Source organism: Leiobunum rupestre, chromosome 4 (genome assembly GCF_980474605.1).
Source record: "Leiobunum rupestre chromosome 4, qqLeiRupe1.1.hap1, whole genome shotgun sequence".
Classification (NCBI taxonomy): Eukaryota; Metazoa; Arthropoda; class Arachnida; order Opiliones; family Sclerosomatidae; genus Leiobunum; species Leiobunum rupestre.
Window position 1 is genome coordinate 23,454,267 of NC_143387.1, and position 27,855 is coordinate 23,482,121.

A 27,855-nucleotide genomic window follows, 5' to 3' on the forward strand; every position below is an offset into this window, starting at 1 on the left:
AAGGCGCTATTTTCAGTGAGAAGTATGTGTTACTTAATTTAGGGGGTAGTTTTATTTCTAATTGGTTGATCTCATACGTAATTTGAAAATCTCAATTTCCACTCTTTGTTTGAAAAATTAAAATATTTTCAAATAGGCATAGTGTTTTATATATCTATTAGAAGGAATATACACAAGGTTTAAAATGCAACATTTTTGTGTCTGTGTGAACATTGAAAGGCAATGTGTTATGCTGCAATTGCATTAAAGGGAAGGTGTTGTATGGCAATTGCATTAACGGTAATGTTTTATGCTGCAATTGCATTGCTGTAGAGCGCGATTGTTTAATAAGATTTTGAAACTTATAATGTCACAGCTGTAGTGTTGACTGTGGCCTCCATGACAATAGAGACTTGACACTCTGTAGCTTTTTCCATGGCCGCCATTGTGGTCATATTTTTCTCCCAACGATAAAAACTATTGAAAAAACAACTGTGACGTAGCACTGCCAAGTGCCTATTACTGATTTTTCTCAATAGATTAATAACATTGGTGACGTCATTAGTTTAAATTAGAAAGCTGTCTGTAGTAAGCAAAAAAGCATTAAACTACATAAAATCCAGATTCAAACATTGAGACTGTCTCTCGATGTTACTGAAGCCATAAGGCAAATGAAATCATAAGGTTATTATTATAAATAAAGATGGTGTTTCATAACGTTTTTGTACTTTCTAACACCTTGCCTTAAACAGTTTACAGTAAAGTATAACTTTTTCAACCTGGAAGTACCACTCAAGTGCGAAGGGGTAATGATTTTCAGAGCTTAAAACATTTTACATAAGCTGTTTTCTTTTCCCATTGAAGGATTTATTTCATTACAAATTTTATTTAATTAAAAGACTATAATTTTTTTCTTTTTTTTCACTTATAAATCAAGTAAAAATAAGTTTTTTCCAGACTTTAAATTATTCTTTTAAGAATATGGGCTGTTAATTTATTAGATATAATATTGGTCTATGTAATTATAATATAACTATTGATTAATTCATTCTATTAAAAGTAGCTTCTACAAAATTTAAATATATTCTATTTACTCTTAGGAACAATGGCAGATAACAACAAAAACATGTCTGGATCTCAACACGGACCCCCAAGGGGTAGAGGAAGAGGTGGAAGAGGATATCAAGGCAACAGATTTCAGAGGGGTCGTGGCTTTCCTCGTGGAGGCCCTGGTGGAAGATTTCATAATAATGACAAACCTCATATGCGTGGTAGAGGCTCGCGCCCTTTTTTTGATAGAGACCGCAAACCTAGTTACGGTAGTAATAGACGCTACTCTCGTAGTCGTTCAAGATCAAGGTCTAGGTCAAGATCTAGATCACCATTTAGGAGTAGACATTATAGGAGGCAATCAAGATCAAGATCTAGGTCAAGAGAACGATATAGACCAAGAACACGTTCAAGATCAAGATCAAGATCTCCCAGACGAGGTGATTCATATAAGAAGCCTCTTCCTTCAAACTTACCATCATCTGGTGGATCTATTTCTCAACCGCCTCCTAAAATTAATGTAAGAGTTAACTAAGTGATTTCTTATGCACCTGCAGTGATAATTATTGTTAAATCTGGTTTCTTTCTTACTAAGTATAACAGAATTTCAAAAAAAATAATCAGAATTGTTCTAGACTTAACCATTTTAAAAGCTAAGGACTTTAATAAAATAGTGGCTTTTGCTTTAGAACATTGCCATTTGCTCGTTTGCTAATGAAAGTGCAACCAAGGCAATTAGTGGAAATATGGCTTAAAGTGTCAAATTAAATCTAATAATAGAAATAAAGTAGGGATGCACCAATATATCAGCCTATTTTCCTTATATCAGTATCAGGTAATATCGGCTTAAACTTATACTGGTATAAAAAAATTATTTTCAGGAAAAACTTTAAAATAAGAACATTTTTGATTAACTAAATTCGATTTGTGATAGAAAATATGTATCGCATATAATGAAAAGAGGCATATTCGGATATGCTCTTGCAAACTTCTTTTCATGAAAAATTATATAAAAATATTCTGACGGTGCACTGAACCGTCTTTTATAATTTTATCAGTCTTTTATAATGATTTTATCATATACACTACTGGTATGATAGATTACTTTGTTAATATCGGTCGATATATATTTACTGTACCCATATCAATGCATCCCTAAAATTAAGAATATTGCATTTAATGAGCTAAAACAAGTAATTAAGTTTCTAAACCATTAATTTAATAGATATCATAAGACTACACTTACCAAAAGCACTACATAAAGAAAGTATTCAAAGTTCAACATTTTATGCTGACATAGTAGTTTGAGTAAAGAAATATATGGTCCACTATTTGTGACCTTGGCCAGTAAATTCACTATTTTGTGTATATTTTCCATATTAAGTGAAATCCTTGTAACCAGGAATCCATACCTCGACCTAGGAACCTCGACCTTAATGGGTCATGGTGTACAATAACTGAACTTACCATTCTTGTACGTTAGTTTCGTATAACTCAATATTGGGAATAATAGATTTATTTTTTATTCTTATATAAACTTATGATTGGCTTTCCATCTAAGACTTTCATTTCTTATCTTCATGTTATTAATGTACTTTCTAGGAATCTCTCTTCCTCTTGGTAACTTAGTGCATTTCATAGAAAATTTTTTAACTAATGAAATACATTAGAAACTAACTTGATCTAGGGGAAAAATGGTATCCAAAATGGAAATTTAAATTGGTCAAAACCATTCCAAAGGTTCTGTTATTGATTCCTGTTGTAACAGTTTCAAAATCACACATCTCACCTTACCTCAAAAAGAGTACAAACTACTTATGGAGAGAGTGGGAGTTTACAGATTTGTTGTACAACATGTTTTCTCCTTTCCAAAATGCCTTATTTAAATATTTTGCCACCACTTCAGACTTTAATGGCACTAATTTTCACTGTGTATCCTGGTTGAAATTGCTTTATTAATATTATTACTACCGAAATTTTTGCATCCTCACCTAATTCCTGTTACCTTATTAAAGGTAGCAAGGACCGAGTTAACATATGCTTGCTTTTTTAATTTGTTATATAAACATTGAATCTTTGGGTTAATTGTATATTATTTCTACAGACAATGATGATTTGCCTGTTGGTTTATAATGCTTTTCCATTTGAATATTTTTTTTTAGGAACAAGTGGCTATTAGCACAAAGCCAGAAAGTCTGCCAACTACTGAGAAATCAATGTGGCTACCAGTTCAAGAGCAAAGCAAAAACATGCCGATTTATCCTGACATTGAACCTCCACTTAGTACCTTACCTGGTCAAAGTTTCCAGTCAAGTGCTCCTAATCAAGATTTCAGATCTCTATTACTTGAAAAAGCTTTAGAAGAAAAAAGGAAATTGGGTTTGGATAATCCAAGTTCAACTGACAAAAGCGCCGCTTTAGATTCTCTTCGAAGCTACAGCCCTGATCTAAGAAGTAAAAATTCACCATCTTTCACGAATACTAGTAGTTTTCATGGAAAACCTGATTTCCGATCTAAAGATTATCCCAGCTTGAATCCTGAACCTCGTCAACCTAGGCCAATTTTGAAAGTTAAGCACAATATGGATCAACCTATTAAGCATGTACTGCCACCAAAACTGTCTCAGCCATACAGTCAACAAAAAAGAAGTCCAGAACTATTGTCTTTGCCACAAATCCCTGGATTAGGTTTTGGCAGTGTTGACGATGAGGATGAGTTTTTGTATGGTGATCAAAATGAGAGTGACAATTTGCGTTTGGCACAACAACAGAAAGGTGATTTTTCTTCATTAAAATCCAACCGAGATGGCCTCGATACTAGTAGGTATAAAACTGATGGCAAAATGCATGGAGGAAGATCTGATACTTCAGCTATGATACCATGGGAAGCTGGTATGAAAAGCAAGAGTCCTCAGCATATAAGAAATGCCTCTGGTGGCTGGAGTGATGAGGAAGATAGAGAAAAACAAAGTTCTGGATATATGAAAGAAATGAAAAGAATGGGTACAGGAAGTCCGATACCATATGATGATGGAAAGCAGAAATTGTCTGGTGTTGGTTCAGGATTTGGAAAAAAGTCGATGTTCGATTTGGAAGAACTTTTACCAACTTCTGATAAATATTCCAGTAGTATCAGTGAGTATTATTTTATAATTTAATTTTATGTGGACAAGGCATTTATTGGTAGGAACAATATATATTTTAAAAAAGCTTACTCAGGCGTGCAATATGGTTCAGAGAAACAAGGTTATGATTTTGTGTGTAACATTTGCACAAAATGGAAAGGTAATTATACTGAGTAATACAATAATAAAGCGGTAAAGCGGATCACTGCATAAGTTTCCAGTGAAGTTAGAACCAGTGAAAAAATATAACCTAAAGCACCAATGCTATATTTTCAATCTCTAAATTCAGTAGAGTAAGTAGCATCTTTAACAGGCACTGTGGCATTTATTTTTTCACTTGAGGATTAGTTGGAAGTATAAAAAGTATTTTAAATTTAATAAGTTCTAGTCTTTGTTTGAAAAATTAATTTCCTTAAGGTTTTTAATTTTTTCACACAGATATCAAAAACCAAACCACTAGTAATGAGAGCCGAAAACCATTTTGGAGTGCTAAAAGTCCAGTAAGAGGTAGACCAATGGATATATCAACAACACATCCTCCGAGCCCTTTCAGCAAGAAAAACTTGGATGATTTCTCACTCGAATCTAAGGATTCAAGAACAAACATAACTAGAATTTTAACTGAGAGAGATCTTAGTTCTGGTATGCTGGACATGGGATCTAAAACAACTAAGATAGAATATAGAAGTTCTTCGGACTATGAGATACAGATGAAGCTGTTGGATCAAAATGTAAAGACTAACAGCCCTCCTATTCAACGGAAATACTATCAGGAACTTGGTGGTGGAAGTCCAATGCGTGAACCGTTTTCCAAATCAAGAGGGTAAGCAGAAATATCTTAAATTTTTATTCCCTCCTATGAATTCACTTTAGATCTTAAGCATACTTTATAATGTAAGATTTATGAAGCTTTCAGATGCTCAAGGAATTTTAAAGGGGACTGGCTTGTTTGAGGATTTAATTTAAAACCAAATTGCAATGAAAGAGTTATCACTGTACTAAATGCATGCGGTTTTAAGTTAAACTCTCACTAAAAGAACGTATACATTTCATAATTATGAAATCTTGTAGAATTTATCTTCTTCCTCAATTATTTATGCACTTGTAGTTGTCCCACGATTTGATTGAACAAAATTACAATACTTGTGAAAATTATTTACCAATAACATCTATTCAATTAAAATTAATAATAAAACATTTTTCAAATATTTTATAAATTGAAAGTACTTAAGTTCATAACATTTTATTACGAGTATGAATAGTTATTAATAGTTTATATGAATTCATGTTTGTTCTGTGGAATAATTGTGTTACTCTACTTTAGAAATGTAGTTGCTTTTCATTTATATTTTTAGTCAGGTTTCATATTGAAGCTTAGGAAATATTTTGGTATATATATTTAAAAGTATAAAGATGAATGTGTTAAAGCTTTATTTAATTGCAGAAAAATTAGTAAGGTACCAGCTGCAGAAAGGATTGTTTTAAGAATAAGTATATGTGTTAACATTGGTACTGATAATGGTAAATTGAAAATTGAAAAATTTTGTTTTAAATTTGTTGAGCATAATTCAAGTAGAAATTGACTAAAGCTTTTTATTTTTTCAATTTCAAATAGGGATACTAATTTGGATAGAAGTTGGAGTCCTCAGAGTCATTTGCGAAGAGTCTCACCATCTGGAAGTAGACAAGACAGTTTAAGGAGCAGCTCTCCAAATCGTATCGATAGCCTAAAGCATGGGTGTTCTCCACACTCTGATTCATACAGACGAGAAAGGCTTGTGTCACCATTACATGGGAGGCGAAGCTCTCCACTCCGTGACCGAAGGTTATCTCCACAAGGGGATAGACGCTTACTATCTGTAGGTCGTGATAGTCAAGGATCAACCATGTTTCAAGAAGTTCGACGTCACTTACCAAGTCCTCACGGTATAAGAAGCCCTAAGCACGAAAATCTTTCTCGAAGTTCACCTACAATGTTAGAGCGCAGAGGACAGCATTCTAGACAAAGTCCATCACCTAAGCGTTTTGAGCGATATTCTTCAAGATCACCATCTAGATATAGACAGAGATCTTTTAGTCGATCTCCACCTCCAAGAGGTAGAAGGCGTTCATATTCACGATCTTATTCAAGGTCTTATTCACGCTCCCCTTCTCCACATATTCGAAAACGGCAAATTAGTCCTCAAATACAACGACCAAACTTTGATAAATTTTCTAGTCTGGAGAACCCTAGTGCTCCAGTACTTAATGTAGCTCCATTTTATAATCAAACTCCTCAAGAAGTTCAGTATCCATCAAACTATTTACCAAATGTTCCACAAGCAGCTCAATATACCCCACCAGCAACAAATACCCTTGCACATGCAACATATCCAACTGCTTATCCAAATATCTATTCCAATCAACAAGGTCAGCCAACTTTTCCAATTCAAAATATGAATCAATTTGGAAGCACTGCCCAAGTACCAGGCTATCCATATCAAGCTAAGCAAGAGCTAAGACCAAATTTTAAACGCACAGGTGCTACAACTAATCTGAAAGTCATTGAGCTTCAAGGTCAAAGTGATTCTCAGCTTTCTTTAACATCACCCATAAGCACCAAAGATATTGAAGCCAAAAGTTTGGCGCCTAAGTTTAAACCGATTGGAAGTGATACGTCTCCCATTGAAGATAAAATGAAAATATTGCAAGGAAAAATTTCTGAATCCAATCCAACTCTGTTACTTACCAGGAAGACACAGAAATTAGTTGATGACTTAAGAAAAGATAAATGTCAGAAACTTAATATTTTAAGTAAAGAGCTGGAAAGACTTCAAAAAATACAAGGTACAGTTGATCCTTCTTATTACATCTAGTTGATATTACACTACATATCTACATATAAGTTTTACAGATAAATTATAAATTGAATGGATGTATTACTTTCTTAATAGCTGTAATTTACAATGTTGTTATTCAGTGTTGCATGTACATATTCTCTTAGCCTAATATATTCAATCCATAGCCGCTATGTACTGTTTTTCTTTAAAAGTTGAAAGTTATAGTAACGTTATTAGTTTCAACTTTATACTGGTAAGAAGGTAAAAATATGGACAACATTTTTGTTTTGATAACACGAGGTAAAGGTTGTTTTTACTTCAACCTCCTTAAAGCTCTCATCTGTAAATTCTGAGGTATGAATTTTATGTAGCACATTTCATTGAATTGTACTGAACTTATGCACAATATCTATGATGTTTAATGAGTGATTTTTAAAGGGCAATGTATGTGGCCAGGTACATGGAGCTGTGTTATACCGGCTAGGGTAATTCTTTTTTTTAATCACCCAGCCTTGTGCCTTTTGTGGGTAGGGGGAAAGGCAGAACTAAACAAAATTTATCGTGTTTTGGGTGGGTTATTGGAAACATGTCTCTATCTATCTATCTATCTATCTATGGTGGTGATGCTGAGGAAACTGGAAAGTGTGCAGAGGGGGTAAACTATAACTAATTTTGCCCCACTGACCTGTTTCACACCACCCTGTCAGTGGCCACTTGCATTTGCTCTTTAAATAATTCGTTATATATCATTTATATTGGAATTGTATCCAATGAATTTCATATCATATTTCAATTATTTCTTTCTACTCTTGTTTTGGATACAGGCTTGATGATGCGAAAAAAGCAGAGAGAGAAAGATGGTCACAAAGACCCAATCATTATTGAAAACTCGCGTCTTCAAAGAGAATTGAAGTCTCAAATTGACGAGGTCTACTCTAATTTGGATGAAATCGAAAAGCACTATGGACCTCATCCACCAGAGTTGAAAATTCCAAAATGTAGGGAAACCTCATCTGTTGTTGACGATGATATTATGATTCTTAACCCTGCTGGTGACAATGTGGATAAACATAAGCAAGTTAAAGTTTCTCCCACAACAAGCTTGCAAAAAAACAAGGTAAGATTGTTCTTTAAGTTTTATAATGTTAAGCATATTTCTTTGTAGCAGCTACGTGTACTACAATTAAAACATCTTTGAAGTGCGAGCCAACCAAATTCATATTCTTCCTCCTGCAGACTGAGTTATAGTTTCCAAAGATCTTACTTTTTCACTGAATTATAAATATTTCTTCTGTGGTTTTACTTCATTTCACTGACTTCTTTTTGATAAGTTCATTTTGGTCTATATTCATTTTTCATCTGTGTTCTTCTTCAATATTATGGATATTACTAAGTTGCCAGATTGAGATTGAATCTGTTAATTGGACTTGCTCGTGTGTTCTTTAGGATCTAGTTATTAGGACGTAGTCATCTCATTTGTTTGAATTACCCATGCACTTATAATATCGTTATATATTTCTATAATTAAGTATTCAGTTTTGAAATAATTTTGCAAAAATCCCTTTTAAAGAAATCAATTTAAGGTAAATGTGTAGGACTATGTTTTTAATTGTGTATGATTTAGATAAGAAATAATTACACTACCATTTATGATCTGTTATGAAAATAAGTACAGTAGATTTCAATAAATTTCTCAAGTGCATACGTTAGGAACCAACAATAGTAAAACTTCGAATATTCTTACACTCAGGTTTTTATTTAGAAAAATGTGATTTTGTGCAAACTAAAATTTTACAGATTATGGAAGTTATTAAAAGCTATATGACACTTCCTATTCTTCACAAACTGATTTAGTTATTCAAAACACACACTAACAGTCTTTGTTTGTAGTTTTGTACTCTTTTATGTAGCCTGTGTTCTTCCTGTGATGATGTCACTGTTATCTCAATATGAAAATATTAATATTATATGCTTATGGTTTTAAATTTATAAAATTGGAAGAGGACAGATAAACATAAAGGGTGCTTTTGTAACTTTGAGCTATATGAAATGTCTGGTGATTGCTTTCCTGCAAGGAGAAAACCACCATTTCTGTTTTAAAAAAATTCTGAGTTGGGTTTTCCAGACATAATTGACAAAAGTAGATTGCTTCAATGGTGTCATCTCATAGAGGAACATAATGACTCCTTAATCAAAACCCTGATTCGCTACTTTTTCTTGGTCTAAACGATGTTTAAATCTACCAAAGTACAATATAATTTATTAATGATGCTTCTGCTAAATGATGTATGAAGACCAAAGTGCGTAATAGCAAATACATTTCTAGAGTTGAATGTTAACATTTTCAATTCTATTATTTTGGGGATAATAAAATTTAACTGCAAGTTATAAAATTTTAGTTCAACGCTTTTAAAAATATTTTATGTATAGAGATAATAATTATGCAAATAAACAAGTCTTAAAAAAATGAAATGAAATTGTTCTTTTGAGAAACCAGAATTTGAACCTAGCCACTTGTGTGACAAACCAGCATACTACCATCAAGCCACAACTAGAACGTATGTCAAGAAGTAGTTGGTTATCCTATTTGTTTTTCCTCGCAATAGATATCAGACCAGAATAACCCATTTTTATAATTCCTGACAATTACTTTAGCTTTATTAGCGATCAATATATAAACTTTGTTAGATTCAATAGAGTATTTCTTTTTAATGCTAGTTACCTTTGTTTTACGTTAAGCTGAGCTGCAAATTAGCCTAGCACATGTCTCCTTTGTGTTGCATTTATCGGCAGAAAGCATTTTATAGTTTTTATTCTGCTCTATGAAACAGTTAAAGCGGTCTTACTCTGTTAGATGAGGAATCACAAACGGTGTTCTTGTTTCACTGTTTTTATTACCGGAATTACAGATTTGAAAATTTTAGTATGCATAGTTTGGGAACAAAAACTTTCTGACATTTGATATAGACAACACTAAGATATATTTCCAGTAAATTTTTACTTCTTTTTTAAGAATCTGATCACTTTGGTTAAGCGCTGGATTGCTTAATTGTTTGGTCAATATTGAGTTTGCCCTTGAGCAATTTTTGGGAATAATTTGAAATAATAGAGCTTTGGGTGGAACAGAATTTACCAGTGGTGTATTGCAACCAGTATACAACTGTTTCTCCCAGATTAAGTATTCACATGTGCAAGTTTTTGCAAATACACCACAGAACTCAATCTATAAAAATTTATGTAGCAGTCTCTTATAATTTGCAGAAAAATTAGCAAAACTAGTTTAAGAAGTAAACGGTTATAGACTTGATAAAATGAGGAACAGAATAATCAGATTCTCAAAACCTTGTTTAAAAGTAGAAGATCAGACAATAAACAGTGAGCTGCACCCCCTCTGTTTTAACAAAAAACCATTAACATGGAATCAAGGGTAATTTGATGTGTTAAACAAGGAATTTAAAAAAATTTATTGGATTTTGTTTGCATCTATAGCTGCAAGCTTGTCTCAAATTTGAGCTAAAACAAGAGTTAAAATGTATCTGAAATATCCACAGGGCCAATATTAGACCATCCTATATTTCATTAAATTATGAGCTAGAGCTGAGTCAATTAAAAAAACGTAAATACTATTGAACCCGAACTAATACCAACAAATGCTTTGCATAATAAGCATGAGCCAACACCCTATTTTCTTGAGACATTGAGTCGAGGTTCAATTTTCCTAATTCCTTGAGCCTTGTGTGAACCCAGTGATTTATTTTGGCTGGTGAGATGAGCCTTATATTTTCAACATAATGTCTGAGATCTACTGAGTTTTTGAAAAATGAACACAATTAAGCTAAGGATCATTGTATAATGCGGAATTTTTTTAATTTTTATGAAAACACCTATTTATGACATTTTGTGGAATTTTATTCATTGCCTGATTCCAGATTAAGTTAGTGACGTCCATTATAATTTGGCAAAGAAGTATTGAGATCCCGTTGTCTCAAAATATCTCGTTTAATACTTCATTTATACATTGTGGCTTTTTTGTGTACCAAATTCAGTGGTCTTTCTGACCCACAGTTTGTTGAATACTTATGGAAATAATGCCCACTTGGATTTCCTGAGACATCTGTTTTTTTTTTACATTTAAAACATTGGATGGAATGACAAACTCAAAAGGAGAGAACTACTGCTGGACTAGAGAATGCGATGTTATAATACTTTTTATACATATAACCGATTGACAAGACACCAAGTGTATGATTAATCAGTTAAAATATTTAATATTAAAGTATTTGTTGCGATAACTTAGTGGGAGGTAATGATGTATATCTTTTTTGTAAATAAAGATTTATTTCAACAATTTTTATCAGTTTTTCATCTTAAAATTAACATATAACTGGATTTCTCAAGATGTTTTTCAAAATTGTTGGAGAGGAAAGGACAAGAGTTGTAAAGGTGAAGTTAATTTATATCAAAGATCCACAGCTATCTCAATTCAATTGGCTCTTGATGTTAGCTGCAAAAACAATTGCGATATCATCATCCTTATATGAATGCTGTGCAATTCAACTATATTCTATTTATTCTTAATGCATATTTTTTTAGTAATATCAGTATTACTTGTGTCAAAATTTAATTTAATTTATTGAATCTTTCAAGGGAAAGTTTTCACAACCAGCTGAGGATAACTTTGAGTATTTTGATCCAGGATGTCATTGGTGTAAAATTTGCAATGAAGTTTGTTCTAATGGTCCACGTTTTTTGGCTCATTTAACAACTTTTGAACATAAAAAGGTATTTTACTTCAGTTTTTTTTCATGGTTTTGGTTGCTTGTGATTTTTTTATTTTTAAATTATATAAGGTTAAATTTTATAGGAAGTTAATATTTAGCACAGTGCTTTAACATATTCTGCATATATATGGTAGACACCAAACTTTTCCATACCTGTGTGATTTACTAGAAAATGTAAAAATTCTTTCAAAATATTTTTGACACCTTTCATTGAAATAATTAGTTGTACATAATTGATATTTCCGTAATTAAATTGATCTAAATGTAAGTGGTTATTGAAGTTTAGTACCATAAATATATGTATGCTTTCCCACTGAAATGCAAATATACTGTAATATAAAATTGGAAAAGTAATTAAATCTAGAAAAATCCCCATTGAATTAGTTTCTCTGAATATTTTTTAACATCGAATATCATGATTCATTTTCAGAAAATGCCACCAAAAGACACTCCTTGGGTTATGAAAATTGAATCTGATTCAAAGCAAATGAAGTCAAAGGACTCTAAGAAGACCACATTGAGGCCATTTAAAGGTTTTGCAATGTCTAAAATTTTCTTTCTTAAGTACTATTTGCCTTTTCCTTAATTGGTCCTAGCCAGTTATTTAGTTGAAAGAAAGAGTAATCCAGTAATGCTTTTTGGTACGTAAATAAAGGGCGAATGAAAATAATAAGATGGGCCTGTCAGATTTTTCCAGTAATTTTGGAAGTTAACGAATTATTATAATGCATTTATTAGTTAGTTATTTGAAATTTGTCGCAAACGGAATGCCAAATATTCGTTTCTTGTAAAAATATAAAGCTTTACTTTGGAAAAGCTAGTGATCGTTAACCCTGTTTTCTCATGTAAAAAAGTCGACTGTTAAGCCTAGCTACTCCTTTATCTAGATCCTAGTTTATTCAGTCGGCTAGGACTAGTTAACAACGATGAAGGATCTATAGAATTATTTTATATAGAATAGTGGTGCAAAACCCATTAACATATGTTGGGTCATTTAAACTTTGACAAATTGGCACTGGCATAGGAAGGTACAATTTCTCCATTTTAATCTTCTTAAATGTTTGAAATGCTATATTTGCAGGGTGTTAAGCTATGTAAGCATTAGCACCCTCCATTCTAGGACTTAAGAGGAAAAATTGAACAAGATGAGGCTATGGGTATAGACTTTCAGAAGTACCTTGTAGGATTTTGATAACTTTTTGTGATTTTGTAGTCTTCATAATTTTTTACTTACAAGGGATCACATTTTATCAATAACCAGTTTGATTATGTAATGGTTATAAAAACACAATTAAATACTATTCCGAATGCATTTTAATGCCACAAAATTTTATGGATAATGTGGTATAAGTGAATGCTGTGAGATTTATGTATACCATAATTTGTTTGCTACTTGTTAGTTAAGATAAGCTCAATTAATTGGACATTTTAATTGTATTACTCATTACCTAATCATAGTTGTTTTTTTTTTCTTTTATCAGGAGTTGAATTCATAATGCCAGTTTCTGGTTTTTATTGTAAGCTGTGCAACACTTTTGTTGGGGAAGAAGTTGATGCTGAATCCCATCTTAAGAGCACTGATCACAATAAAAACTACTCTGTAAGTTAAATGATTTTCACTGGAAGTTTTCAACAATAGTATAACAATACTGTTTAATTTTTATTACTTATTACTTTTATTATGGTTTTGTTAATGAAATGTTTCCAATAAGAAATACCATCTGTTTCTTTTGTCAAATAAATTTCATTTTCTCTTTCATTGATTCATTATAAACAATCAGGATCACACTTAAACTTTCAGAAAGTGTAAATATTTTTAAAAATACCAATTTAAGCTATCATAAATGTCAAAAGTCAAACGCTGTTTTGGTAAAATTAGTAAAGCCTTAACAACTATTTACTAGGTAGTTAATATTAGTGGTTATCATACTTTATTGCAACTTAAACGGGCAACAAAATATGGCTGGTGGAAATGGTTAAAGTAGTTTTTGCCCCCTGATCCCCAAATTATGCTTGACATAGCGTTTGTACCCACTTTCCCCCCTAGATTCTTGAACAAATTGCAAAATTAAAGATTTTACCCCTCCCCTCCACAATTTGTTTTATCTTAAATTTTGTGTTATAAATGAGGGGTAGAGATATCTGGTCTAATCTTAAATTAGAGAAGGCTGTGTCTATTTGGTTTATGCCTTTACTTAGTCTATGCTCTCTATTGTAAAAAGCAGGGTCGGAAAAACCTGGTTTTTTAATAAAAACCCAAGAGAACGTTTTTTTGCTTAAATCAGGCTTATTTCAATACTGCTTAATTTTACTTTTGATATATTTTATGCTTTTTTTAACCATGCATAAATATTACCAATCAAATAAAAATTCATATGAGTAATAAAAATGTGCCTAGATTAAACTCTGCCAATCATAAGCAAAAATAGGAATTCTTACCGAAAAACAGTAGATAAAATGAAGATAAATAAAGGATAAAGAACGGTACATGACGACGGAAGGTTTTTGGGTTACATGAGAAAACCTAAGGAAAATATAGGAAACCTTGTAAATGTTTTAGAAATATAATAATTTCATTAAGAAAATGTACAATCACTTAGGAATGATTTTTAGTTAATTAAAAAAAATTATTAAAAAAACCAAATTGTTTAAAAAAAATCACTTGGTTTAAGCCATGGTTAATATTAAGGGTGGTTTAAAACAAGCCAACCCTGGTAAAAAGTGAAGTGATTAGACTGAAAATGTTAAAATACATGAGGTAATAAAGAAACTATATGCTTTATGAAGGATGAAAAGTGGTACTTTGGTTTATAGGTGTCTTCACACTTTTATTGTATTTTTTAATAGGATTTGTGTTTAATTCTGAAATGAGAACTTGTTTGGGAATTCATAGTCAGAACAGTCATGATGCTGCATTGATCAATAAAACATGCACCCCTCTCATGCATGTCAACCAGTGGAGCTGAAATATTAGGGGGGGACTGAGTGCAAAGGAATACCTTGCAGGCCCCCAAAACCACTATTTTAAATAAGCAGCGCCTTGACATCTTTTCTTTCTATCTCCCAAAGTACTGCATTTTTATCCCTTAATAAAAAAATAAAGTTTAATTTCCCTCTATTTTGTTGGTCTTTATTACTATGTATATTTTAACATGGTTATTTTCGTGCACAGATGTAAAAGTCAGTGCTCCCTGAAAATACTTTGATCAACAGTTTAAACTGAATTGTGGAAAGACAACATTTTCCATACGCAGTTCTTTTCTTTGTTCATTCGTGGAGAATCTTTTATCTGTTAAGATTGGATTGAAAGAACACCTTCGAAATCTGTATATCATGCTTGTACTAAAGCAAATTATTAGAATTTAAAATAGTAATTTAATAACCCTATGTTTTCACCATAAACCAAAATTAATGTAAATCCCTCTTATATTTTATTTAGTGATCAAGGTATTCTAGTCCCACCTTTGTAAACCGCCTTAGTTCTACAGACCATAAAACCAGTAAATAAGATATTTAGCATTTAGCTCAGTTCCTTATCGCAATAAATTTTATTCAAGTAGATATTTGTAATACTTTTAAATTAATTATTCAGTAATATCATTATAACTGTTAAGAATCTATTTATAACTAAATCCTCCAACCCTATTTAAGTCCATTTATTTAGGAAGATTAACAAAATAAACTTCATCTTGGCATTCCTGAGTCTTTTATTAACAATTAGTAACTTTGTTTCTGAACGTAACTTAATCCAATTTAATTCTTAGCTGACTACGTAATTTGCCCATAGTCTTCTGAACTAAGAAATTTAGTGATCCTTGTTTCCAACCAATTGTTTTCATACACTACTTTCATTTATTTTATAAAAATAAGACTAATGTCATGTTTTGGATCTATGTAAAACATTTATTAAGTTATTCTTTTGTCTGATGTACCATAGCTATTAATAATTGTTACCTTCTAGAAACATTCATTGTTGAATCCAAGCTATGACAAGAATTTGCAATTTGAAAAGTCACAAGGGTTAGCAGTGTTGAAACGAGAGGAAAAGAAACGTTGGAAGGAAGAAGAAGATAGTAGACTTGCAAAGAAAAAGAAAAAAGATGCTGAAACAGAACGAAAAAAAGTTGAAGCTCAGAAGAAAAATAAAGAACTTGTCAAATCAGAATTAGAGGTTCGTTATATATAGCATTTTTTTATTTTAAACTAATGTACTTTATCCATAAGGACAAAAAGAAAGTTCAAGAATTAGAAGAAAAGCCTAAAGAAACTAACCCAGTTGTTAAGCCATCTGCATCGGATAAAGAAAAAGAGAATATTAAAATGACACTTTTAGCCAAAACTAAAGCAAAAAAAGCAAATGCTGCGCCAGTTATTATTGGTAAAGCTCCTAATTTTAAGAATATTCCATTACCAGGTAAGGCCCTAGATAAAAAAGGTGCTTCGACAGCAGATCTTAAAGTTCAAAATGCTTCTATCATGATGGGTATATCTCCCGATAAAGTGCAAGCATCATCCCTTCTTGATATGCAATATCAGTCAAATTATTACAATAGCCAACAAATGTTGAATCCTCTCATGTCTGGGTCTATGAATCAAATGATGAGCTCCATGATGCAAAATCCAATGTTGAACACCATGATGAATCCTATGATGCAACAAACTGCTTATGATAACATGATGCAACAAGGAATGATGTATAATCAGTATGGTTCTTATTGCACCGATCCACAAATGTATTTGCAACAACAAGTTCAAACAACTCAACCTATCATGAAAGATGACCTTGCACCCCCTGGAACTGAAGAAGAAGTCGTTCCACCAGTATCAAACGAAAATGCTCCTGTAACAAAATCTGCTTTTTCCAGTAAAGGAGAACTAGGTATGCTGATTAATGATACGTGTGTTCCCGTGCCACCAATTACACCTGGACCTGATAAGACCAAAACTGAAGATGACATGGAACTGGCTGATATGGAAGTTGATGACACAGAAGATGGTTCCAAAAATAAAAACTCTAATACAGGAGTAGAAAAACCAGCTATTTTGAGTAAACTTCTAAATGATATTGTTAAAGAGTCTAATGAAATTGACAAAGAAATTGGAGCTTCAACTAATAATTCTACAATCTTTCCAACATTTGACATTGATCCTAGTAATGTTTCTAAAGATTTAGGAGATATTAATAATTACTCAGAAAAACCTGAAAATACTGTAACTGAAGCAGCCAATGATTCTAAAGCTGGATCTAACTTAGATCAAGTATCAAGCACTAATACAGAAAATGTAAAAAATACAATTAATGAAACTAATTTGGGTATCATAAATGAGAAAGAACAGTTGGGTAAAGAACAATATAATCTTGTTGTTTCTGACTCAAATGAGACGTTTAAATCTCTTGAAGAACTAGAAAATGAAATCAAAGCTTTAAATAAAGATTCTGAAATTGTAGATTTAGGGGCAAACACAATCCATTCTGAATCCCAGAAGTGTAAAGAAAAGGGTGAAATCTCAACAGATGTAATTTCATTAATGGAAGAAAATATGACTATTCAAAGCAATAAAGATGATACATTGTTAAATGCTAAAGGTAAGTCATGTTCCTTTTATGAACCTAAAAGGTTACACCTACACCCTTGCAAAGATAACCGGGTTGCCACAAAATTTTACGATTCAAATTCCCTGACTATTCCCGGTTTTTCCTGACCACTTTAGAGATTTTCCCCCGACTTTTTAAGACCTAAATTTTTTGTTACATTTTACTTTTCTCAGGAGTTGATTAATCTAAATGGACTTATATTTAAGTAAAAAGGTTATTGCAATGTTGAAAAATTAGCCAAACTTTCAAGGAAATAAGTGGTAATCATAGAATTTGTCATAGATCTAGAGTAAAATTACCTTCAAAAAGGCTCAAGATAAAATTGAATTACCTGACTTCTCCCTGAGTTTTTACAAAATCTTAAAATTCCCTGACCTTGCACGAACAGGGTGCCATCAAAGTTAGGTGCGGTCTTTTCTATAGTTGATTACCAGGGTAACTATGGGGCTAAGCGGGGGTCTGGCAGCAGCCCTAGCTCATGTTTCCCCCCCCCATAAGCGCGCGCTCGCTTAGTGAACTTTGTTCTAGGCGGTACTGTAGCAAAAGAAGTATTTTCCTACCAACTGAATAACAATTTATTACCCCTTCAACTAGTAACTTGAAATATGCTGACAACTTGAGCATACTTAATACCAAGTTAATATCAACTAATAAAGTGGAGCTTCATGCTTATGGTAATAATAAATAAAAATACACTTTCATTATTTGCATGAGGGTCATTCCGAAACTATAGTCGGGTTTATGACGTCGTATTGTATACGCGAAATACTTTTAAATAATTATTAATTAAAAACTTAACTCATGCAAATAATGAAAGTGTATTTTTATTTATTATTAATAATGTGTATACAAACTAAATGCAAATTGAAATCCAACTTATTTATTGGTAAGGGCTGGGACTTTTAGTCCACAATTAGTGATCATGCAGCTTTACATTTGAGTCAGGGTTGGGGATAGAAAAAAAAAACCCCGGGTCAGGTTGGGGCTTTTGAAATTTTTATTGTTAAGGGTTTTCTAACTACAAAAGTGACAAAACTCTTTCAAAAGTGGCACATCTATTTAAAAGTAAAAGTAAAAACGAAATCAAAACAACTCCGAATGAGAGGCGACCTTCGAACCACAGAAGTGGCTGAGATAATAGGTGTTTTCATAAAATCCTCATCAAAGAACTGCCTAGAAAGTGATTTACTCTAAGAAGGGACATGTAGCCTGTAGTCTTTGGTTTTTATTGAGTTTTTGGGAAATATGTTTGCCAGCTTGTTGATGTACATTCATGCTAGTTGCACCGCCGTTTTTAGAACTGGAACGTAATGAACTGAACTCCCATCAAAGACTGATGGGCAATTTTTGTTGGAAAAACCTCATAGCCCGACAAAAAATTTAACTTCCCGACCCGAATAAGGATCACCCTACTTACCGGGTTGGGGTCCCCGTACGATCACTATCCACAATCCTTTTTTAATCAAAATATCTGTTTCACAAATAAAGTAAATAATTAATTTGAAAGCCTAGAACCCATTAATGTTTTTTACATTTTGATTTTTTTTAAATCTTATTTCACCTTAAATATAATGGAAACTTCATATTGAACATTTGTTTAGGAAATTAGGAGTATAAACTTTCTTTTTCCTTGTTGGAATTTAATACAACTCATTAAATAATTATTTTAAATTATGCCTTGACTATGATGTGAAATCTTTGATTATTTAGGAGTGAAAAGTGTGAGAGCATTTAGAACTATGCCATTTTCAGGGTATCAAGCACACCATGAAAAATCAGTGCCTCTAATAGTTGAAATAGAAAAAATTCATTTTCGCTTTGGAAAACCATTCAATTAATGACTTAATGGTTTTGCAAAAGTATCAAATGATGATTTTTGGAAGTGACTATGTATCCTGATGGAAAAGAAATAGATCCAGAGCTCTCAAAATATCAAATTAAAAAGCCAAAATGAAATTTTTTGCACAAAACCTTTCTAATCTTAGCAACAAATAATTTTTTGGTTGTAGGTTGTGCAATTTTAGATTCTACGTGTGTTAAATTGAATACACCTTTCATTGAAAACATGGACAACCTAAGTGAGACCACCAAGTGTGGTCATAATGATTGTGGGCACACCACCCTTGATAACTGGTAGCTAGATTTCTTTCTGACAGTAGCTTTTTATCAACAGCAATTATCTCAACCCAGTTTAAGTGCCAAACATTACATCAGTACACTGACAATGGAGCATTTTAATATTATCAAATACTAGCCTGGTTTTCAAGTTGATAGATAAAGGCTTCTATTTTAACAGTTTTAACACATTTTATTGTAATTATGTCATAGAACAATTAAATTCTGATCAAGATTCAAGGAAAGGGTCTGATCAAGATTCAAGGAAAGGGAATGAAAGTCATGGAACTAGTGGTACTTTTGGTAAGTTCCTTAAATTTACTCCTACACGGCTAAAAATTTATATTTTAAATTTTAAGTTAAGCTATAGTTACCATTCCTTTCTATGTAGCTCATCTATTTCTATAAGTACGAAAGATGTGGTAGAATACAACCTGCCTATAATGGTACAACCAGGCTTTTGGTGATAAATTTTAGCTTATTTACATTTTTGAATAGTTAGATATCATACCTACAACTATATTCTTAAATTCAGTATTACTGTAAATTTAATGCTTGGTCTCAATGTCATTCTATTTGTTCTCCCATCTTTCAAGTCAAGAGCAATACTAAGACAGACTACAAAATATTTGCTGAATCTATGGATATATTTGTATGAGTTAAGGTAGTTACTGCATTAGACATGTAGGTCTTGAAGTATAGCACATGACACTCCTAACCCTCTAAAAAGTATAAACCTATGTGAGAGAAAGAATGAAACAAGTAAGTTTAGTAAATTATTTTTCCCCATAATGATGACCTTTATCGAATTATGTATTGTATTATATTTTGATGAAAATTATGGAAGGTGTTTAGTGCTCAGCCGTCTCCTGTTAACAATCAAATTCCAAAAATCCCCGTATCTTATACTATTTAATTCATTTATAAATGGCAAACTATCATGAAATTAAAACCAATGTTAGTGCTAGCTGGCATGAAAATTTCTTAAAGCCTTTTTCTAAATGTCAAAATATTAAGTTTAAACACATGCAAGCTCCTAGTTTGAGATGAAAACAAATAGGGCTTAAAATTAAACTGATTTTATAGCCCGCTTAAAACAGTGCATGCAATATAAAGAACATGTATAAACTGTAATGCAGCTTCTAAATTATGGCCAGAATAAAGTTAATTGAACCTGAGTCAGATAATTAATTTTAGAAGTGCATAAATACTAACCGTAACTAAAAAAAAGAATGAAAATGGGCTGACCACTTCAATAAACTGTATTAGCCAATTTGAAGAAGATACTATTAATCCAGATTACATATTCCTATTTACACTGATTGCTTCCATTTATTTTAATCGGGAACATGTGTTACACTAAACATAAAAAATTTTACTATATCTACAGTGTAATGTAAGTCATAAAATTTACCGTATTTTTCCGAAACAAAGAAAAAAAGGTTTTCATTCCATAATTAGCCTATGGTTGATTGCAAATTGAAATTTAGTGGCATTTTCGCCTCATTTTGTCTACTCCAAAAGTAAAACTAAACCTCTAGACTCCTGGGGAATAATAAAGTGTGGTGGAATTTTTATTTTGGGCATTAGTTGTCAAATCAACAGGCACATTCTAAGTCTTTCATTCAAGACATCCCCTTTCTAGAAGAGCAATGCGCATTATAAAGACTTGTTTATATTCTAAGGCTCAAGTAGGGCAGGTTAAGCTATTTCCCAACCTAAAATATATTGGGTAAAATAGGGGAGCTGAATTAAGGGTGCCAAAATAAAGAACAATGAAGTGCAAAGCCATGGGTTATGAATAATATTTAGTAATAGAGGCAGATACCAGAATTTAAAAAAATTCAGAAAAGAATCAAAATTTTTAGTCAAAACTAGCCAAATTTTCGTTCAGTGCTTTTTTCCTTTCTGCCCATGAAAGGATTTTCCTAAATGAGACGTGTAAAAAAAACTTTTCACCAAATGGTCCATCTTTAGTAAATGTTGAATTACCCTTGAAAAATGTTAAATTGACCTTCAAAATGTTTATCTTGAATCTGTGCTAAAATCTGAAAATATGAAATAACTACCATGATTAAAGCTATTAGACGTTATATTTTTGGGATTTGTAACTATAATAAAAAATTAGACGTCTTATAGATCTGTGCAAAAATATTAAGTGTACAATTGGAGGTCAGAGCCTAGGATCTTAGGTCTCCCTTACCAAAAAATAAGTTGGCTTTTAGTTTGTATTTAGTTGGTATACACATTTTAGTAGGTATTAAGTTGGTTTTAAGTTGTCAGCATTTTTCAATAAACTAGTTAAAGGGGTAATAAGTGGATATTAAGTTGGCAGTATGGTTTTAGTTGGTAATAAGTTATTTTTATGTATGGTTTTAGTTAGTATTTAGTTGGTATTTGTTCCAAATACAAACTTAAAACCAAGTTCCTAGACCACTTAATTTTTGGTAAGGGTAAGCTTACTCTTACTAGCTAAAACAACGACACTAAATAAACAATGTGTCATCAATTAGTTGCCAAGATAAACTAGATCCTTGAATTTTTATTTGTGCAAGTTCCCAAACCAATTAGGGAAATTGTTAAGCCTACTTTATGGATATATTTTCATGTAATTAAAATTTAGTGAAATTTACTAAAAATAATGAACATAACTTTTGTACTCATCCTCAATAATTTATTCGTGAATGATTAAACAGTTCACCAACCCTTTACCCTCAATATAATAATAATTTTTAATATTTGAGAAGTAAGAGGTGCAGTGATTGAATAGGCGCAAAATATTTAACTACCCAACTGACTCATTTAGTTTCATTTGATTTTAAGAGTAAAAGACTGGGCTATTATATGGTGAAGGATAAACCTTCCTTTACTCTATTTTTAATTGCTATATAGAATTACCATCAGAACAATCTACAACTGAGCCTGACCCTTCAATAAATACTGATGAAGCTCTAGGGGATGAAACTGAGAGGGCAGAAACTGATGTTCCTAGCAATGGAAGTCCAAGGCTTGCCCTTGAGGATGGTTCTTCTGGTAAAAATAATTTTGTGTATTTATAGGATTTTGTAACCTGCCAAGTCTTAGGTGTTCATTGTATCTTAAATATGAAATTGGTAAGGGAGACCCTATTTTATTGTTCCTTATCAAGAGTTGAGTGTACAAATTTCACAACCATTTGTTTTTTCCTACACCTGTAAGGTTTTAAGGTATCATTACCAGTTTACTGTAATATTATTTTCCATTTCAATTTGAAAAATAAACTCAAACCGTGTTAACCTTTAAGAATTTATACCTACTATTTTTGAAAGTCCATATAGAAATGCAGACAGTTACCTCAAATGTTGGAAAACCAATTAAGAGTAAATCTAACCACGAGACTAATTACTAGATTTCAGTTATTTTTCCCCCCTTCGGCCTGAAATTGTGCTCAAAACTTATGAATGATGAGACAGCCCTTGCCAAAAAAATAAGTTGTCTAGGAACTTGGTTTTAAGTTGGTATTTGAGACTAACATTAACTAAAACCATACTTAAAAACAACTTTACACCACCTAGACTACTAAAAACCAACTAATTACAAACTTAAAAAAGTATTTTCCCACCAACTTAATAACAACTTATTTAACTACAGTAAGGGGTAATAAGTTGTTATTAAGTTGGCAGTAAAATATTTTTTTAAAGTTTTTAATTAGTTCGTTTTTACTAGTCTAGTTGGTATTAGGTTGTTTTTAAGTATGGTCTTAGTTAATATTTAGTTGGGGCAAAATTGAACTACAGCGGCCTCATGTAATTTTGCTTTTTTTTGGGTGGAGAATGTAGCACTTGACGCGTAGATTACGAAACTATTTTTTTTGGGCCGCAAATGATTATTTTTTTAATTAACTTAATTTTAAAAAAGTAGTAATTTTAGGGGATTACCGTTTTTTTTTGGCGGATAATGTTGCGCTTGACGCGTACATTACGAAGTGATTTTTTTGGGCCGCAAATGATAATTTTTTAATTAACTTAATTTTAAAAAAGTAGTCATTTTAGGGGATTAGTAACGTTTTTCTAAACAATAGTTCCGTCGTGTATCCGTCGACACCACTTTTTTGACGCGCCCCAGCCCCATTCCGAGCATTGACGGTGGGCCTTCTGTAATCGTACCTAGTGGCATCGTAATTAGTGAAATCGTATCAACTTAAATAGTAACAAAAATGAGAACAGGTTTGCTTCCAAAACACGTATAAGACGTTACTAAAGTCCCCGTTATGGCGCCTGACGCACTTTGAGATTCCCCGTATTGGCGCCTAACGGCGCCGCGCACTCACTTCGCTCAAGCGCTGGGGGCGCGCGGCGCCTCCCCAACCCCATACTAAAAAAAGCGATGGGCCATCTATAACGCGACCTAGAGGACAGTACCAAGCCTTACGCATCAAGTATATACTTTTAATATCAACCAGAAAAAAGCGTTTGTGGCCCAAAAATACAAAACACCTAGATAATGAGAAACACTTGTAATTGATTTTATAAAGTACGGGAATATTACTCTGTGGCCCAAAAATACAAAACACCTAGAAAATGAACAAAAACTGTAATTGATTTTATAAAGTACGGGAGTATCACGTTGAAATTATTAGGACACCAAAACTGTGGTGTCGGCGAACACACGACGGAAATAAGTACAACGAAACACGTGAAAATGCCCAATAATTAGAAATTTTTAAAATTACATTAAAAAATTAAATAATCATTTTTGGCCCAAATAAAAAATACCCTCAGCATCTACGTGACAAGGTCTATCAGGCGCAACCAAAATTAATATAAAATTCAATGAGGCCGCTGTAGTTAAATTGACTAAGTGGAGCCAAGTCTATAAGCTGAGATTTTCCATAAATAAGTCGGCGGCAAACACCTTCGCCGCAAAAAGTGTTATGAAAAGACTCCCAATCTATAAGATGACAACAAGCTTACCTTTCTTCCTCACGTCGAGGAAGTTAGTGTCCGGGTGACAAAGCTTGTGCAAAACATTGCCTGTTTTGCGAGGGTTGAGTGGGGCCTCGACCATAAAGCGTTAAGGACTATCTACAATGGCTGTATTGTTAGAGTGGTGGCTTACGCTTGTGGTGCTTGGTGGAAGAGCACGCAGAATAGTGCTATGATGAGGAAGTTGAGCTCAATACAGAGAATTGCTGCCCTTCGTATCACCGGACTGTCTCGAGCGATGCACTGAGGGTCCTTGATGGTATACAACCGTTAGACCTGGTAGTGAGCCAGGAAGCTGCTGTTTTCAGGTCCTTCTCTTTTAGAGACAGCAAGCACTGTGAGGTGGAGTTAAGAGGTGGTAACTACCTCTACCCAGGTGACCCATGGGAGGACCACCCAGCGGTCAGGGATATCATAAACATCGTAGAGCAACTACCCAAAGGCAATGGGGTAGAGGTGTTTACTGACGGTTCGTTGTCCAGTAGGGGTGCCGGAGTGGCATTTGCTGTGTACAGGGATGGTGTAGAAGTGTATAACGAGGTCACTCGCATTAATGGTAGGGTGGGTGCGTTTTCTCTTGAGCTTTTAGCAATACATGAGAGTATTTGCTGGTTAAGGACGCATGGTCAACGTCTTGGTGATGGTGCAACGGTCTTTACGGATTGTCTTTTTGCTATAAACGCATTAAGCAATTATAAAAACAATCATGGCCTATGCCATTAAAACCGTCAGGTGTTGAAACGGATGGTGACGCAGGTCACTTTTACTTGGATAAAGTCGCACACGGGTTGTGCAGGGAATGAAAGCGCTGACTTTCTTACAAAGTCAGCAACCGAAATTCCAGAGGAGAAGGAAATGAAGCCAACTAAGTTGGTGATATAAAGGTGGCTCAATGAGGTGACGACTCAAAGGTGGCAGGAGTCGTGGAATGTCATTGAGAAAGGCAAAGTAACTAAGAAGTACTTTCCTCAGGTCAAAAGTAGTTTCAATACGAACTACTATTTGACGCAAATCCTAAGTGGACACGGTAAGTTCCCACTTTACCTGTTCAACTTGGGGCATATTGCATCCCCCAAATGCATATGCGGTGCTCTGGAAGCAGACTCCGAACACTATGTTTGTAATTGTCCCAAAACGAACCATTTGATAAGAAGACCACTCCAAGCGGATGGTCTTCGAAATCTGTATAACGAAACGATCAACGATCTTGAACGTGTAATGCGTTATATCGTTGTGAATTTTGACGAACTCACGAGTGAGTCATGAGTAGGTGTTACAAGTATACGGTTGTATATTTGTTTTGTGTACGTTGTTTAGGAAGCGTTTCCTAATTTTGTATACAGGTCAACGGCTCGGCCGGGACAAATGATGAAAAACCCCTGTAATGCTTAGGCGGTGCACGGGGTATATAAATACAATAGTCTGATGTAGTTCACTTCACCCTTAGTTTGTATTTGTCTCAAATACAAACTTAAACAAGTTCCTAGACAACTTACTTCTTTGGTAAGGGAGTTTAAGACTACATCAGTTATACATTGACAGTAATGTAGAATTTTGTTCAGTGATATAAGGAGGGAAAGTGATAGTTATAAGTACCTGTTCTGAAGCTCAGTGGTCAATCAATCACTGTTACCACACCACAAAAATAAACTGGAAGATAAGTTGGTCTCAATTGGTAATGGTGCACATAAAGCGTTCACAATGGTGAAAAATTAATTAGCAAGTTGTATGTTATTCAATTTATCACTAGTTTCAAAACAAATTTAAAATTTATTTAAAAATAATGAATGAAGGTTTAGTTTAGTTAAAATAAATAAATCTACACAGTAATTTAAGCCTAATCATGAAATATGGAGAAACATCCAGACCAAAACTGACACTAATTTAGAAATTGACAAATCCATCAAAATAAGAAATGAGAAAAACCATAAGAAACCATTAATTAAATATTTTGCTCTTTTCACAAATTGTGATAAAAAAATTAACTTTTTTCAACCTTGGAGAAAACAGTGATTGTGATTGGAACAAAACCCATTCCCTAAATTATATAACATTTACCAAGTCCTCCTCAATATTTAGCACCATGAATCTTAAAAGTATTGAATTACCTCCAAAAATAAGCCTATTTATTGTTTTAGCAAAATAAAACATACTATTATTAAAAATGTGAGTTTCCAGTATGTGACCCTTAGAAATCTCCCTCCCCTTACCTGAATTTGTGAACTACCCTTTAAATCAGAAAATGGCGCTAGCATTATGTTACACTACAAAACTACAATTTACTTAAATTCGAGGTTGGCTAATGGTCACTTTAATAATGAACTGATAGATTTCCCATCTATCATCTGATTATTGTAGTCTTTGACAAGAAAGTTCATTGTTCCATTTACCTATTAAAGAAGGTAAAGGCAAGTTCTCAACATTTCCTTGAGAAGTGAAAATTAAGTTTTTGAAGGTTTTTGGAATGTGTAAGCTTTAATTTACTTAAAAATTTCGAACTACTACTGGCCTTAAATTGATAAAAAATGGTATCTGTAATACTTCGTTCTAATTTCAGATGAACATTCTGAGGATGGTGGAAGTGAAGGAACCATAGTCATGAGTGACATGGAAGTAGTAGATGAATGACAAAGAAAGATGGTGAAATGTTTACCATCTCACCTCATTTGATGTGCTGTTAATTGCAAAAATGAATTTCTGATATATTCATATAAATTGTTAACATTTACTTTTTGTATTTATTGCACATTTAGATGTTAACTTCATTTATGAAAATCGTTTAACTAGTTTTAGATGAAAGTATAAGTTAATTGCAAGCATTTAAACTAATAATTTAGTTAGAGAAACTAAGTCGCATATTTTAACTACTAAACTTTCTCTTTGTATTTGATTGTATCTGCACATTAGTGTCATAGATTTTTGATAGTGCTCTTTCTTTTATTTGTTTTCATAAAAAAATCCATAACTGTTAGGGAACATATATTACCTCTCATAGTCATAACTTCCTTAAACCACAGAAATTAAAGAATCATTAAATTGTTTATCTTTATTTTAGAATGAGGTTTTTACTACCACACTCGTGAAAAATGGCAAAGTACGTTGTTAAGGAGAAATAGCTTTTGACTTCATTAAACAGGCAAAAATGATTTTCCATGATGTTTTGCAATGTTATTAAGTCTAAAGCAAGCTTTCACTGTTCTGACACCTATTTTCATAATGAATATGCTAGCAACAAACCTCATTTAAGTAAATGTGTCATATTTCTTATATTTAGAAAAATTTTATTTAACTCATTGATATCAAATGTATCTAAATTACTGTATACACTTTTAATCGTAAAATCTCTGCATCTGTCATTCTAAGGGTTTAGTGACTATTTTAATTTGATTTTTTTGTTAATAAACACGCATATTTGATAACATGTAA

At 32.7% G+C, this 27,855-nt stretch overlaps 1 protein-coding gene across 1 annotated transcript; it reads left to right on the top strand.

Moving 5' to 3' along the window:
- On the top strand, positions 1 to 27,855 carry LOC149947200 (uncharacterized). The gene is made up of 14 exons (XM_090173868.1): positions 1 to 22; positions 1,080 to 1,549; positions 3,192 to 4,164; positions 4,593 to 4,977; positions 5,770 to 6,980; positions 7,798 to 8,090; positions 11,621 to 11,755; positions 12,185 to 12,287; positions 13,236 to 13,354; positions 15,716 to 15,925; positions 15,979 to 17,341; positions 19,679 to 19,768; positions 22,358 to 22,498; positions 26,987 to 27,855. Exons 2-14 carry the CDS (start codon positions 1,085 to 1,087, stop codon positions 27,055 to 27,057), a joined length of 5,559 nt encoding a protein of 1,852 aa, XP_090029994.1. The 5' UTR covers positions 1 to 22; positions 1,080 to 1,084; the 3' UTR covers positions 27,058 to 27,855.